Source organism: Caloenas nicobarica, chromosome 7 (assembly GCF_036013445.1).
Source record: "Caloenas nicobarica isolate bCalNic1 chromosome 7, bCalNic1.hap1, whole genome shotgun sequence".
In the NCBI taxonomy this organism is placed as follows: Eukaryota; Metazoa; Chordata; class Aves; order Columbiformes; family Columbidae; genus Caloenas; species Caloenas nicobarica.
In genome coordinates, this window is record NC_088251.1 from 20,790,098 (window position 1) to 20,805,073 (window position 14,976).

At 35.2% G+C, this 14,976-nt stretch overlaps 1 protein-coding gene across 4 annotated transcripts in view; it reads right to left on the reverse strand.

The window, feature by feature from the left end:
- Positions 1–14,976, reverse strand: part of PLCE1 (phospholipase C epsilon 1) — a 161,117-nt gene that overhangs the window by 125,297 nt on the left and 20,844 nt on the right. For all 4 annotated transcript variants that reach the window (XM_065639444.1, XM_065639446.1, XM_065639445.1 and 1 more), the window contains exon 2: positions 7,675–9,272. In XM_065639444.1, the coding sequence (XP_065495516.1) occupies positions 7,675–8,862 (1,188 nt within the window). In that variant the 5' untranslated portion in view covers positions 8,863–9,272. The remainder of the gene's footprint in view (positions 1–7,674; positions 9,273–14,976) is intronic.

Consider the following 14,976-nt stretch of genomic DNA (forward strand, 5'->3'; position numbering starts at 1 on the left):
TGAATTATATGAATTATACATATTTATAGACACTATTTGCAGTTTAAAACTCTTTTTCTAAAACTGCTTAATGTAAGTTTGGCATATATCTCTCTATTACAATGTTTGATGTAAAACTATGGTTCCCATGAAAGCAATAGCTCTGTTTTGCACATGCTTCTTTTTCTCCCTCCAAGTAACATTATCCCAATAGGAGATTTTAAATAGATTACAATATGACCAGGATTTCACCCATTCTCTAATACTTGAAGGGAATTCCTAAACACTTTAAGAACTAAGACTGCATGAAACTAGAGCAGCTAATAATACATCCTTTGTTTTGCCCAAACTTTACTAATGAAGGTCTGTATCTGTTGTGATTTCATGAAAACAATTTTTACAGTGTCAGGAGAATAAAATAAAAATAATTATGAGAATACGTAAGAGAAGCTCACATTATTTTACTGTGGATTCAAAATCTAAATGGTGACAATAGCCAACAGGCATTACAGTTGCTGAAAAAGCTAAGGGAAAAAAAGAAGAAAAATCTCCTGTTTCACAAGAGTTAATTGGATTATTCAGAGTCCTGCAACAAGTGCATGTGCTGATTTCTAGATAAAAATCAAACTTTTCATTACTGTTGCACATTCCTACAGCAAATTCAGCTGTAGGGAACTGTCTTTGAGTATTTGCTATACTAAGGCAATCTTAAGTTTTTACAATAACTGTTATAATTTCAGAGATAAAAAGACTTCTAAACTTCATACAAATGGGAAGACAAGAATATTATCTGTAAGCAAGAATGATCCCAAGCGAATCCAACATATTTTTCTCTCTCACACTCAGCTAAGGGGTTGATGAGTGTATCTCAAAAGTGAGTATTCAATCTCAGTTCAAAAATTATGGTATCAGGTTACAGTTCAAAACCTTAAAAAAAAGTTTATTTCCACATAATTTTCAGGACAATATGAGCACTGTCTGATACATGTGTTTGCAGGTAAGGAATAGCTTCTAACTACACAGTTTTCTAGTGAAATTATTAGGTGAATTAAAAAGAAAAAAAAAAAAAAAAGAAGAAAGTAGTTACGAATGCCAGGGCTGAATATTTATGTTTCCAGCGCTGCCCCACTTCCGACATTCCTGCTGAAAGCCGTGTGCTGTCACACCACCCTGAGTCACCCTGGTTCCAACTGCTGCACTGATGTAATTGGCTTTGGTCAGTGTGGGAGCACCCCAGAGCTCTCCTGTCCCTTGATACTCCCACTCGTATGGACTTGGATGGTACCTAAAAGCTGTATCATATTCAATTGTTATTTCTTTTTTTACGCTGTCACCAGTCTGTATTTTCAAGCAAAATTCTTTGTGACCAGAAGCTCATACTATACTATATCAAATCACTTTTCACAAATAGAGAAACCAAATAGCTTCATATCTCATGGATGATGCCTTACATATTGTGACAAGTATAATTTTAGAGTAGAGATTTTTCCTGTAAGTCCTTCTTGAAATTTCATACTGATAAGATACATGCCTAACAATTATTGTCAACCCAAGCTTACTCCATTTTAGAAAACTTTCTTTCTAAAAGACCCCAAATAACTGTAGAAAAGCAAGATAAATTAAAATGTATATGAAATCTCATAAATTCAGATTTTAATTATTCACTAACAGACTGATCTTTATATGGCACAGTTTTTATTCACTCATACCAGAGTAAACAATCCAAACTTTTCAACAGTTCATATAGGTAATGGAGATAACTTGGTTTCAACTGAGAAAGAATTTAGAAGTGTCCAACTCTAACAGTCTAAAATGAACACTTTAATGTGCTGCAGGGAGATTTTCTAAAACAGATCTTCATGCTTCTTTACACAGTTAATGAACAGTCACTAGAAGGAAAGTCAGAAAATGTGGAAAAACTGAAGGCATAATATATTGCTCTTGCCAAGACTCCCACACTATTGGCTCTAAATACCTAAGTGTGCTCACAGCTAAAACTTATTGTTCATATTTTGGCCCAAAATTGTTAAAGCTATAAGGGAACTGCAAAATAATACAAAAAATTCAGAGATTTATCTCTAATTCTATCACACATTATTCTAATAAAACTGACTACTTTTACAGACAGAGGGTAAATTTTCTATTTTTAAAGCTAACCTTTAAAACTGGAATAACTCAACCCAAAGCAAATATAAGTATAGAGCTTCATTTCACAAAATTCAATTTATTTTTACAGCACTTACTGAAGGGAAAACATAATTTCATGCCTATTTGGCTTCTATTCTGCTTCCCTGGTTTTTTTCCAAATAGTCAATTTTGATCATGAACTTTTTTCTTTAAACAAGACTGCAACTCTTAGGCAAAAAAACCCAAGAAACACAGGGTCCAGGTAGAACAAAAACCAGCTCATCCATACCTACCAACTACTTCAACATGAATATAAACCCTTACGTCTGAAAACATGATAACATTAGTAAGAGGCAAAATACTCATGCACAGTCAGATAAAAACATTACTGTTAGAGTGGAGGAGAACGCCAACCACTTACAGATTATTTGCTTTATGTCATTTTTTTCCCTGCAAATTCCTTTCAGTGTGTTGGACTAGAAATTGTATTTCAAAGTGGAAAAACAAAAAATCCCAAACCCCAAATTCATCTGTAATCCACAAAACAGAATGGCAAATTTTTATTTTTTTTAAATGAAAGTACAAGTGTAGCATAAACTATTGCATAAAGAGCAGTGTCACATTTTAGGTATGTATGCAAAACTGGGAGGAAAAAGAGTAAAAGTCCTTTTAAAGAATTCCATCTTTTTAAATGTGGAGCAAGAAGGAAAAAACTGTGGGAAAACCTCATAATCCTAACAGAAAGATATCAAAGCAAATCTAGACCTGAAATTCCTACAACAGAGTTCAGCAGAACAACTTCACTAGTAAGACTCCTATCCCCAGGTGATTTCATGCGGCCACTCCAAGCAGCTTTGTGTCTGTTCTACCAAATCAGATCAGTTATCTGAGGGAACCACAGCACGTATACAAGGACTCTTATGCTGCTTACTATTATCATTAGCACAGAGGGTTAGATGCTTTCAAGTTTTTGTTTCACTTCTTAAAATCAACATAGGCCTCTTCATTATACAAATTATGTTTTGAATACACTGAAACAGTAGTATCTTCCAAGATACTACAAGATAAAAAAGAGGGTTATACTATTTATTCTAACAAAATATTAACAACAAGAGGTTGCAATTAACCTGACTCCTGATAAAAGCAAACAAAAAAATGTTCTTCTGAACATACAGCATCACTAACCCTTCCTTTGTTCAGAAATATATGTTAGCATTTGACGTAAAGTGCTGCCGTATTTAGTTAGTGCAACTGGTTGTCAAAACAGTCAAAGCAGGTGTTATTTCCATGACTGATAGTGAAATACTCTATCTATATTTTCAGAAATGCTAGAAAAGCATGCAACATAAAAATATACTGACTACAGTTGCTGATACATCTCTGGCAGGGAGTGAAGGGGCTGCAGGAGGAGGAAATCGAGCTCTCTATAGGTTCAGAATTAAAATTAACGTTTGTATTAATTACAAAATATTAATTATAATTCTGAATATATTCAGAATTAATAATCAATTCTAAAAAAAAAAAAAGTTCAGACAAATACTATCTATTAGGCAGGAAACTACTTGTGCCGGGCTCTGTTTCTTTAAAAATATTATCCAAGGTGACTATTTTAGATATCAATAAAACAGGATAGTAAAAATTTTTAATCTCCAAATCTTTTTTCTCTCCTTAACTTTTTGTCAACAGATGCCACTGACTACAGCTCAACTTTAAGGAAATAATGAAATCTTAATGTAAGACTTCTTATATTAGCCATGTATAATCAAAGATCCTTGCATGACATTGATTTTACACATGAATCATAAAACCACTATGGACACTATATGTAAAAAATACCCAATGCTAACGAATGCTGAACTACTATACAAAATCATTAAATTAACTATGAACTATTCCTACAAGATAAATCTATAATAAAATCATTATTCTATCTGGAAACAGATGTGGAAGAAATCAAGGGGTTTTTTAATTGTTGCCCTATTAGTATCTGGCATTTCAGTAACGCCTTAGAAGCTACAAAGAATGGAAGATCTATCAGTGTGCTCATGTCTATCCAAGCGGCCTTAAACAAGCCAGCAGAATTCTTGCTCCTTAAAGCTCAAACTACTGGCATTAGGAATGTAATGACACAGCAAAGATGGTACTGACTCCTACAAAATAAACTGAACTAAAGAATTCAGCTATTAGGCATTGCAACTATGTTGTTGCAGCTGTCATCTGGAGATCTCGAGGTCACTTACCTGGTTTGAGAGAATCACCCGGTGGTGGTCTACTGAGCTGCTCAAATTTAATATCTTAGTCAATGGTGGACGTGGCTACTTTTGTTGTATTACATTGCCACTACTGGAGAAACTCCATCACATCAGGAAACAAAGCAGCATACTTCAGCACTGCAAACCTAGTATCTCACAGACACAGGTGGTTCAGTGATCACAGGAACTCTGACTTTTGTAATTAGCCAGATTGCTAATATGATGCAGCTGAGCTGAACCAAAGCCATGGATAGACTGTGCCAGATCAAGCAAAGCTAACTCCAAAGCTTGCACTCTCATTATTTGTTTCTGGCAAATTCTTTGCATTTGTGACATATTTAACATGTACTAATGTGATGGGCTTGCACTGTTCCAACACAGACAGACAAACTTCTCACAAATGGACGCAACAGCCATATTACACACATCCATCTGATAAGGGTAAGTACTGCACCGTATATAGCTGCAAAAACTATGCAAAACTAGAAAAAGCATTCAACATTAAAATCTCCTCACATATATTAAACCCAAAGCAGAGGAGTCTAAATCTGCATACAAAGTATCTACAAACATCAATCATATACTACATTAAGAAAATATATAATTTCATGTATTTTCTATATAATGCAAAGCCTCAGTCCCACCTTCCTATATAGGGAAAGAAAAAAGAAAAAAAATCATTCAGCAAGACAACAGTCCATTGCATTTCCTTCATTAGCACTAGAACTTTTATGTAAGGGATATGCACAAATGAGACCCGCATTTTCCTATTTAAAACATAAAGGTCTCTATTGTTCCATGTTACACCAGTACTGCTATGAAAACTTAATTTCTCCAACTTTTTTTTCCCCTTGAAGAACAGAACTACTGTTCACTTAGCTGTTCCAAACAGAATGCATGCTCAAAGGGTGAGATAAGGGGAAAGAAAGAACAAATTACCACATTCATTTACTTCTTTCTCCTTCTTCTTTTGATTATTAGCATGAAAGCTTCCTACAAATGCTCATAATTCATTAAATTATTTTAACCCAGTGCATATGTTCAACAGGTCCATATTTGTCACATCCATTGAGAGTTAATTTCTATGTTTGTGTAAAAGCCAGCTATAATGCTAATAAGCCATAAACATATAGAAATATTATTGCAGAAATATTTGACACTAAGGCAACAGAAAAATAATGCTAAGAATGACAGATACATATTATACATAAAGAGATTAAATACAAAAGTTAATAAGAAGAAAAATATTTGTAGTTACTATTCAGAAGAAAATTTAGAAATATGAGGCTTTAAGCTTTCTCTGACCATGATAAAACATTCTGTGCATTATAATTACAAAGTACTTTACTGTGCCTGCTACTCTTTTGTTCATTTGTAGTCAGAACTTTTCCTATTTAAATAATTATTCAGTGAGTATTTATTACATTTATTTCTAAGTTTCTACATGTACTAAAAAAAAAAAATCTTCTAATTAAAGCCCTCACACCCCGAAATGCTATGCATTTCGTATTATGCAGCAGTGGTGGAAAGCGGTGAAACAGGCATGCATGTTAAAAGCTAAGGAACTCAACTCAAATTGGAACGCCCAATGAAGAAACCTAAACACATCCTTCCCTTTCCATACCTATATAAATGAAAATTATGCTAGAACATTCTCCCTTCCTTGCCCCCAACCTCATAATGATAATACAAATGTACTGAGCACATCTCATGATAGGCAAATACATGGCTCATTCGTCCCTTCACAGGACCGTGACTGTGCACCACGCAGGGCATGTGCTGTACCAGCATCTTTGTACTTCCACTGACCAGGACATTGAACATGTCAGTCGTGAACAGCACCACAAACCTTTGCAACCTAGTACAGACACCTGACATACACATGTTCATAGAACTTTTCCATCAACTATTAGTTTCTACAAGGATATGAGGATATTACTGGAGGGCACAGTTGTCATGGAGCTCCTGAGCCACGAAGTTGACTCTTCTGTTATCACTGACAAAATGTCATATAATCCATTTCATCAATTTTATGGTTGGACTATATGATTCTATGATTCTATACAATTAAGTAAGTTTTTCTCCATTTCAGTCCTACTGAAAACTGTTGCAAAGTCTGGGCCACTAGAAATTTCTTCCAATTTTCAACCTACACTTATTCATGACCAGTTTACAAGCATAGCTGATCTGACCAAACTCTTATTTGCCTTTGTTATTTTCCCCTCCCTAGAACTTATTCACACATTTTAACAGACAAAAATCACATCTCCTGTTTTTGCTAATCTCAGTAAACCTCTCTTCTCTCCTCTTCTTGGAAGTTTCTCTTGCTGTGATCATCCTGCTGGTCTGTCTCAGTAGTCATATTTCAGATGAATCCTTGAGAGCCAGTGATCAAAACCTCTTTTATAGATTCCATTGACAACTATTTAAATTCTACCATCACAGAAAATATTTTGCTACTTAAAATAATTTGCTAAGGATGTGCTACGTCATTTCTACAATAATAATTTATATATTCAGGATTTCATTCTAAACTTAGAAATTTTTGTATTATCTAATTTAAGATAAAACTAATCAGGGCAATATGAACATATTAAGATACGTTATTCAACTATTACATAATGTTTAAATTATTTGCAAGTGCAGAAGCACTATAAATAGCTGTAACTTGGGGAAAATACTATGCTATCTTTTTCAAAGAAGAAAAAATTCACTGTGATCTAATACTGCCACTTATCATTTTATACAATTTATTCCATGAAATTATTATATCATTAATATACACATTTATGCCATATATTTCAACTATGTATATCTATAATATATATTAGTACATCTATTTTTACATGTATGTATAAATATAAATGCATATTATGTACATTTTCTACTTAAAATATAAATATCTATATGATGTGTATATATTTTTGTATCTGTATATGGGTATATTACATTCTTATCTATAAATAATAAATATGAAGACATAAATTTATAAATGCATCTGTGTATATGTAACTATATACATTTTATATAGATACATATGTATATAAACATATATGTATGTACACATTTCATAGAGATAAAAATTATACATTTTACACCATGCCTATTTTAAACCAAAATGAATTTTAAGGGATGAGAATACATTCTTCTAAAAAGCAGTGTTGAACATAAGGTTCTACATGATTAAGTGATATATCCTATTCAGTGTTACTAAGTGATAGCTAGATGAAGGAATTTTTTTTTAATGAAAAGGTCATCAGGGTATCAAAACTTTCACAGAAAAAAGCGCCAAAAACCAACATTATGAAAAGCTTACCTCACACCATAAAGACTTCTCAAGAAAGGAATTAAATTCCCATTTTATTAAGGACTGAATTATAGTTAGCTGTTCTGTCGTAATCCTAGAAAACTTCAAGCCACTGTTGTTTCTCCTTTGCTCAACATAATTCCAAGCAACGGTTCCTATGTGCCCTGAAGGTAAAGTCCTAACAATTGCTCTCGTTCCAGTATAAACTGATTTTTTAATCTCTTTATCATTTTTACAGAAACGCCTTATTAATAAAGTAGAACGTTCCTTTTTGTTTCTAAAAAACTCCTCTTCCATCTCTTCTTCACAGTTATCATTACAGTCTTCAAAATGGCTCAGAAAGGGCTTTGAGGGCATCCTTCCAGTAAAGTTATTTCCACAGAAGGTGTGACCTGAGCACGCCACTTTAACCTTTCGTGGTGCTCTTTCCAGACATAAATACTTATCCCTTAAAGCATCTTCATACAACTGCTGCCCATGTTCATTCTCACAGTTATTTGTCATCTCCATTAATCCACAAGCACAGGCTGGGGATCCAGTGGTGTTATCATCGCCATCGCTTACAGGCTGCAAGCAGTCACCCAAAATGAAGCAGTTGTGTGAACTGCACAGAGCCCTTGATATATTCCTTTCACTAGCACAATGAAAGTGAAAAAAGGCCACTTTATCTGTATCATTGCTGTCATTCTTATTTAGTGCTGTCTGGCTTCTTAACGAAGGGCCATTCATTTTCAGCTGAATTTTGGCAAGCATGGCTCTTTCCAGTGAACCAGGAATTCCAGTTTCCAGGGATGCCTCTCTCCCTGCTAAAGGATCACAAGATTTATACAGTTGGCTGCACGGGATATCGCTCTTGTAGTTCTTCTGTACAATGTTACAGTTAATGTTAAGAAATTCCACCGAATCAGGGATGGAGCTGTTCCTCTCCCAGAAGTTTTCATGACTATTGTCATTAGTCAGTTGTTCTTTTGCCAGAGAGAATATTTTGGGCACTGAGCCCTTAAGACTTTCCTCTTCAAGTCTGTGTAAGTATGAGAAAGCATGTGTGCTTTGCCTTCCCGGACTGGCAGCACGTCTTTTTATAACACTGGTGTCCAAAGCATTTTCAGTATTTTCATCTCCAGCTGACTGAGCGGGTATCACTTTACCCTCTGCCACAGAGACGAGAACAGACGCTGTCATTTCCTCAGAGGTCATCCTGACACAGTCTTTAGTTGCTGGATGTGTGTTTGGGATGGGGGAGGAGGTGTGTCTATCAATGGTCACACCATGATTTTACTCTAATAAAAGATTCAGTGCTAAATAATCAGGGAACACATGGTAAAATACAGGTTGACTACTTGTTCTTTCTGATCTGGGTTTTAAAAAAAAGTAATTTTCTGACTGTTGGACTACTATGCTTTCCTAGCCTTGAATTATTGGCATGAAATACACGTTTTCAAGCCAGCTTCTTATCGCGATGTAGTCATTTGGCTTGTCTCTTCCCATTATTAATTTTTCTATCATATGTAGCACACACACTGTTGATCCAGGTTGTAGAAGATGAACAAACACATGATCCATGTCAAAGATGCATCTCCCAATAAGGCATCCAAAAAGTTGGTTTTCTGTAAAGAGAAGAAAATATATATACATATTGAACAGAATCCATGGCAAAAAATCCACCATCATAACTACAAAATATTTTTTAAAATGTAAAACAAAGGAATACAAAACAACAGAAGTTAATTATACTGAGAGCTAGAGAATTCCAAACTATGCATTTAAATCTCTCTTAAAGTCTCATTTTACAATTTAGGGAAATCATAGTCATGTTTCAGATATTTAAATAGCTGCCTTTACTATAGAAAGCTACAAAAAAAAGGAAATGTCTTTTCTATATTTTTTTCTGACTTATAGCCAAGATAAGTTAAAACATTTGGAAGAACAAAATCATTTTTAAACCTGCACTGTCTGTTAAAACTAATTATTTTCCTGTTCAGAACTGCAGTCTATCACAACTCCAATTGTTTTGGTATTATGTGGGGTTTGTTTTCATTAAACTTTATGTTGTTACTGTGCAAGCATGAAGAAAACACAATATTTTTGCCAGAAGATTATGACATAAAAAGCATGAAGGTAGAGTAGGGTAAAAACTGAAATATTATCAATAACCTTTTTGACTCCTTTACTTACATGCCTTAAGCTAAAAAGTAAACCTGTCCTTCAACTTTGCAATTAATTCTCAGCTTCTTTCCTGCAAATAGCATGGTAGAAGTAAATCTTGGAATCCGAAGAGGTTACAGATGGTTCAACAAAGGAAACAGAAGAATAAAAGAGATAGTTCCAAATAAATCACGGTGAATTAAAATTAAACAAATATATGCTTATATTTCAATTTATCATATTTAATGTTTAGAAACATTAAGTGTATTACTAAAATGTGGAAAATGAAGAAAGTTATATTAAGGTCTAAGTTTACTAAAACAGTCCAACGTCAATAGAAACAAGAAGAAAAAAAAAAAAAAAAGACTTTGAAACTCCAGTAGCAGAATATATCACAAAACTGGGGCAAATCACTGGGCAGGTACAACAACTAGAAATCAGTGAAATATTGACCCAGGCACTATCTACATAAGCAGAAGAGACCACCTTCGTCAATTCGGTTCATGCAATTTAGCTAAGCGTGATAACTAAATCATCTGTAGTTGATAAAACAATTAGGAATGATGGGGGGGACAAAATCAGGAAAGCTGAACAATGAAAGTAATCTGAAGTGTAAAATCTATTTTGATACTCAAGTAACTATGATTAACAATTTTATTTTAAATCATTTTAGAGTGTCAGCTCTTATTTTTTGATTACTAATCTTCATCTAAAAGCAGTTCAGCACAAATCAAAAGGTGAAACACAACCTCTAGTTAACAACATATTTGATACGGGATTTTCTCACCCAATGAAATGGAAAAGTGTAACGAAATGTATCATTTTTCCCTGCAGGGTCATCAAAAAGGAAGAACAAATTTCAGAAAAGTTACATTTCGCTACAAATCTATGGCTTCAAAGTGTGGAAGCCAGTGAACAGTATTCTTTCTTCAGACAGTAAACATATGGGGGAAAAAAAAAAATTTCAATCAAGATTGCCATTTTATTGGTTTGACAACAGAAGAGAGATCAGGGAGGATCGCAAAGGAAAGTGACAGAGACAGAACAAAGAGACAGAAGCTTTACATTCTCCGTGCATTACAAAATGCATTTGCATGCCAGAGCAGCCAGAGGAGAGCGAAGACGGGAAACTCAGATCCTGTACAAAAGAGAGATTTAGCACCAGAAAGGAAAATACAAGCTACAGTTCATAGGAAAGTTGTGTAGGAGGAGATAGCAGCAGTTGGATAGAGTGGCAGGGACAGGACTTAAACTGAGGTCACATTACCAACACAATTCACAGAGCACCCTATAAAATACTGCGACTGCACAACTGTAGAGGAGATATTATGAGAAACCAACACCCAGGGAATTCTGTAAGTCTATAGTCCCTATATCATTAAATTTCATTAAATTGTACCCCGAACATCATTTTAGTTCACTTTCTTCAAGCTTAACTAACTTTAAAAAACAAACAAACAAACAACAACAACAAAAACCAAACAAAAACAAAAAAACCCAACTAACTAAATAACAACAAAATAACGCCACCACACACTTATGCACACACATACAGCAATTATCTTATTTTATCATTTCCTACCCTTCTCCCCTGTCATCCTTCCTCTTCAAAACAATCCCCAGAAAACAGCTTATGAAACTTTCTGCCACTACACACTTGAGGAAAACTGCAAGCAATCCATCTAGAAATGATCCCATCTTATTTCTTCTGGCAAACATTCCGTGCTTCAAGTTCAATCTATACACGATGATGCTGATCAATGGAGAAAGATGTAGGAGGTGCTAGAAGGAGAAGCAGCTGTATTTTTCTTGTTCTACTCTTAAGTTTCTTTGTTGCTGTATCAACCTTGTAAAACGTGTAAAACACGTATATGAATTAGTAAAAGTCTTCAGTACTGATTTTTGAAGGATTTATCTATCACAACATCTCAGTCTGCTGATTCATCTTTCCTGTTTGCACTAGAAAAATTCCAGGCAAGCAAATGAAAATACAAGCCACCAAAATATATTCATAAATGTACTCCCTGTAGTATTGCTAAGCCAGGAGTAAAAATTAATTGAATGGAACTGCAAAGAACATACTGCTTATTACACTGGTCAACAAATGAAATTCTTACGAAACAACATCACTCCATAAGGCAAAAAGACAACATCATTATGCAACTTTAACATCACACAATGAATTTGAGATCACAAAACTGACCATGCATGTTAACTGGAATTTATTACATCATTCTTTACGAAAAAAAAAAAAATAATAATAATAATATCACTGATTTGCCTCTGTAAATGGAAAGCTACTGAAATCAGAGGCCCATTAATATCCAAGACTGTCCAAAAAGCTCATTCCAAGGCCAGGACTCCTCTTCCAAAGCCTTCCTTCCTTCAACATCATTCTCCCACCTCTCTCTCAGGCCCGTGTCTCCACATGTGTCCTCCCCAAACTGCTTCTCTCAGATCTTTTTCTTTTCTCCTGAAATTTTATCTCAAATCTTCATCAGTGGTTTTGTTGGTCGCCTCCGTCATCAACTCCAAAGGCTACATGCCTGCCCTTTTCTCTCTACCAGCATCAATCTTCTCTGTCTATCCATGCCTATGTTTGAAATCCATCTCATCAAGAATAACGTCTGCTTAAGGAGCTCCCTGTCTATGCCCAGTTGTTCCCATCATGACCACTGGAACCTGATAGGGAACTGATCCACCTCAAGAATTTTGCTCAAGTTACTTCACAGCTATATAATTCCCCCAATCCAGTTCATATATTGTTGCACTAACATGTGTGCTCCAACAGCACAAGGGAGAAAATGAACAGCATGGAGAAGAGAGGAAAAAGCTGCTTAAGCTGGTTTATACATTTCTGCAATCTGCAAGATGTCAGTCTAGCAGGTAGCTGCCACCAAAGCTGGCAACTCACTCCATGCTTCACTCTTGACCTTCAGTCCCCATTTCCCCCATCTCATGCATCATGGATCATGAGTCCACAGAGTTGATTCGGCTGACTGATTTGTCAGGAAACTATTCTTTTCATCCAAACGAATTGACTCACCTTGCAGCCACTATATGATCACGATATTCCACAAACGAAATACTAGGAATGCCTGGTAGGGACCACACGTCTCAGTAGTAGCTTCAGTTTAGATCATGTTTGCTATGATGTCTATGTGCACGCCAGACATAACAGACTAAGAGAAAAGTTATCTAGTGTACAAGTATGCTAAAATCTCATGCATTAGCAAGTAAAAGCCATGATGATGGAGCCTCTGATCTATGGACAACTGCAAAAATATCTGAAGCTGTGGCTCTGCTGAACAGATGACAAGGGTTTCATATGTCCCTCATTACACTCTATCTCTGCTTTCCACTGTAATAAACAGATTTCAATTCACTGTGCCCAGCAAATTCTTTAAACCGTTTGAATTCATTTGACATGTTATGAAGTGTGTTAACACAGTGTTATAAATGCTATCAAGTGTAAAACTCACAAGTTCAACCAATAAAACATTATTTTTTAACTTAGTACAAAATTGCAGAATTATCACACCCTCTGGCTTCTCTTACTTGCCTATCTGCATATGGGTGGCCAAAGGCTACATCCTCATATAAATATATACATGTATTTGCATATAAAAGCAATGCTGAAATGATTCAAAATCATATTCTTCCTGTTGCACGCTCAACTTAAATCTCAAACTGATTCACAGTTAAATCTGAATATAAAAGCACATGAAGCAGACAGCTAAGCCTGCACTGTATTCAACACATGCTGACATTTTCTAAAGCCACTAGATTAGCTGATGAAATCCATTAGTAACTACACTGGTTCATTTTACGAGGCTTAAGTTATGTCAGAAATGTAATGTGCTCCTTCTATCAGCAAAGGAAAGTAAAAATATAACAAACTAGATCCAGCATTAGTGAATCATCCTGGATGCAGAGGTCAGCCAACAAAGATGAATGAATAATGAAAATAAACAATCTGGCAACCTTTCAGCACACACATTCACAAAATGTATTAAGTCTGAAAACATGACATAAAACTAACTTGTCTACCTTTTTTTTTTTCCACTTGCATGCACTTTGAGACTTCAAGTGCAAGCTGGTTCTAGTTATTAATAGTATTAATAATAATGTTTAATAATTTCTTCTTCCTCAACCACCTGGGATTAAACTCTACAACAGTCTAGGCAAAACATCCAACATAATCAAAGACGATGAAGACTATAAAACTGTATTAATTTAGTTTAACCTATAATTCTTTACTCAAGCTAATTTCCTTTTGAAGTCAGCAGGAATTCTACGTAAGAGGAAAAAAAAGTGGAGTATGTTAAGACACTATTATTTAGTCTAAGGAAAGGTAAATGAAGGATCAGAACCGTCACACGATGTGATAAGTTAGAAAGCCTTTCAATTCGAGGCTGTCAAGGAAAAGATGATTAGATAAATATTTGAGGATGCTGGTTGGACTGTGGGAAGAAGCAGCAACCTACTTGCCCCAGCGGATGCATCTCATGGTTAAAGATGGGGATTATTTAGAGAAGTTGTGTGCTGCCAGAGATGCCAAATGCAATTCAGTATGTAGGATGCTGTGGGAGCTTCACAGGGAACTCAGTGAATGCCTGGTAGGTATCAAGATTATGGGTGCAGAGAATGAGTGGGACTGACAAATAGATATATGACATTACACAACACATACCGGGGTCTCCCATGGGCAAATGGCTATTGGACTGGGACAGAAAGTAATTCAAGACAGCTAAAGGGCAAATGGAGGCAGCCTGGCAATCCTCTCTTCTTCCCTGGCTATGTTGGGACACCTATAGGTACTTCTTCAACTTTTGTCCTACATGCTACATATACATGGTGACTATCTATTCTGAACAAAAGACGTTTCAGCATACAAGAAAAAAACAAAACCTAAAAACCAACACCACACGCACACTGCCACCATCGCATAATTATATGAATTAATTCAAATTAATAAATATTTACACAGCATCTAAGCCATGAATAAGAGATCCTTGGGAAGCAGTAAACTACAGAAAATTTGGCACAGTAAGTGGATATAAAACTATCGATCATCTCACGTCACCCCAACAACTGTGTTTATACAATATAATCCCAGTTCAAGCTCTTAAGGAAACAATTGATTCACAAGGAAAGTTGTTTGCG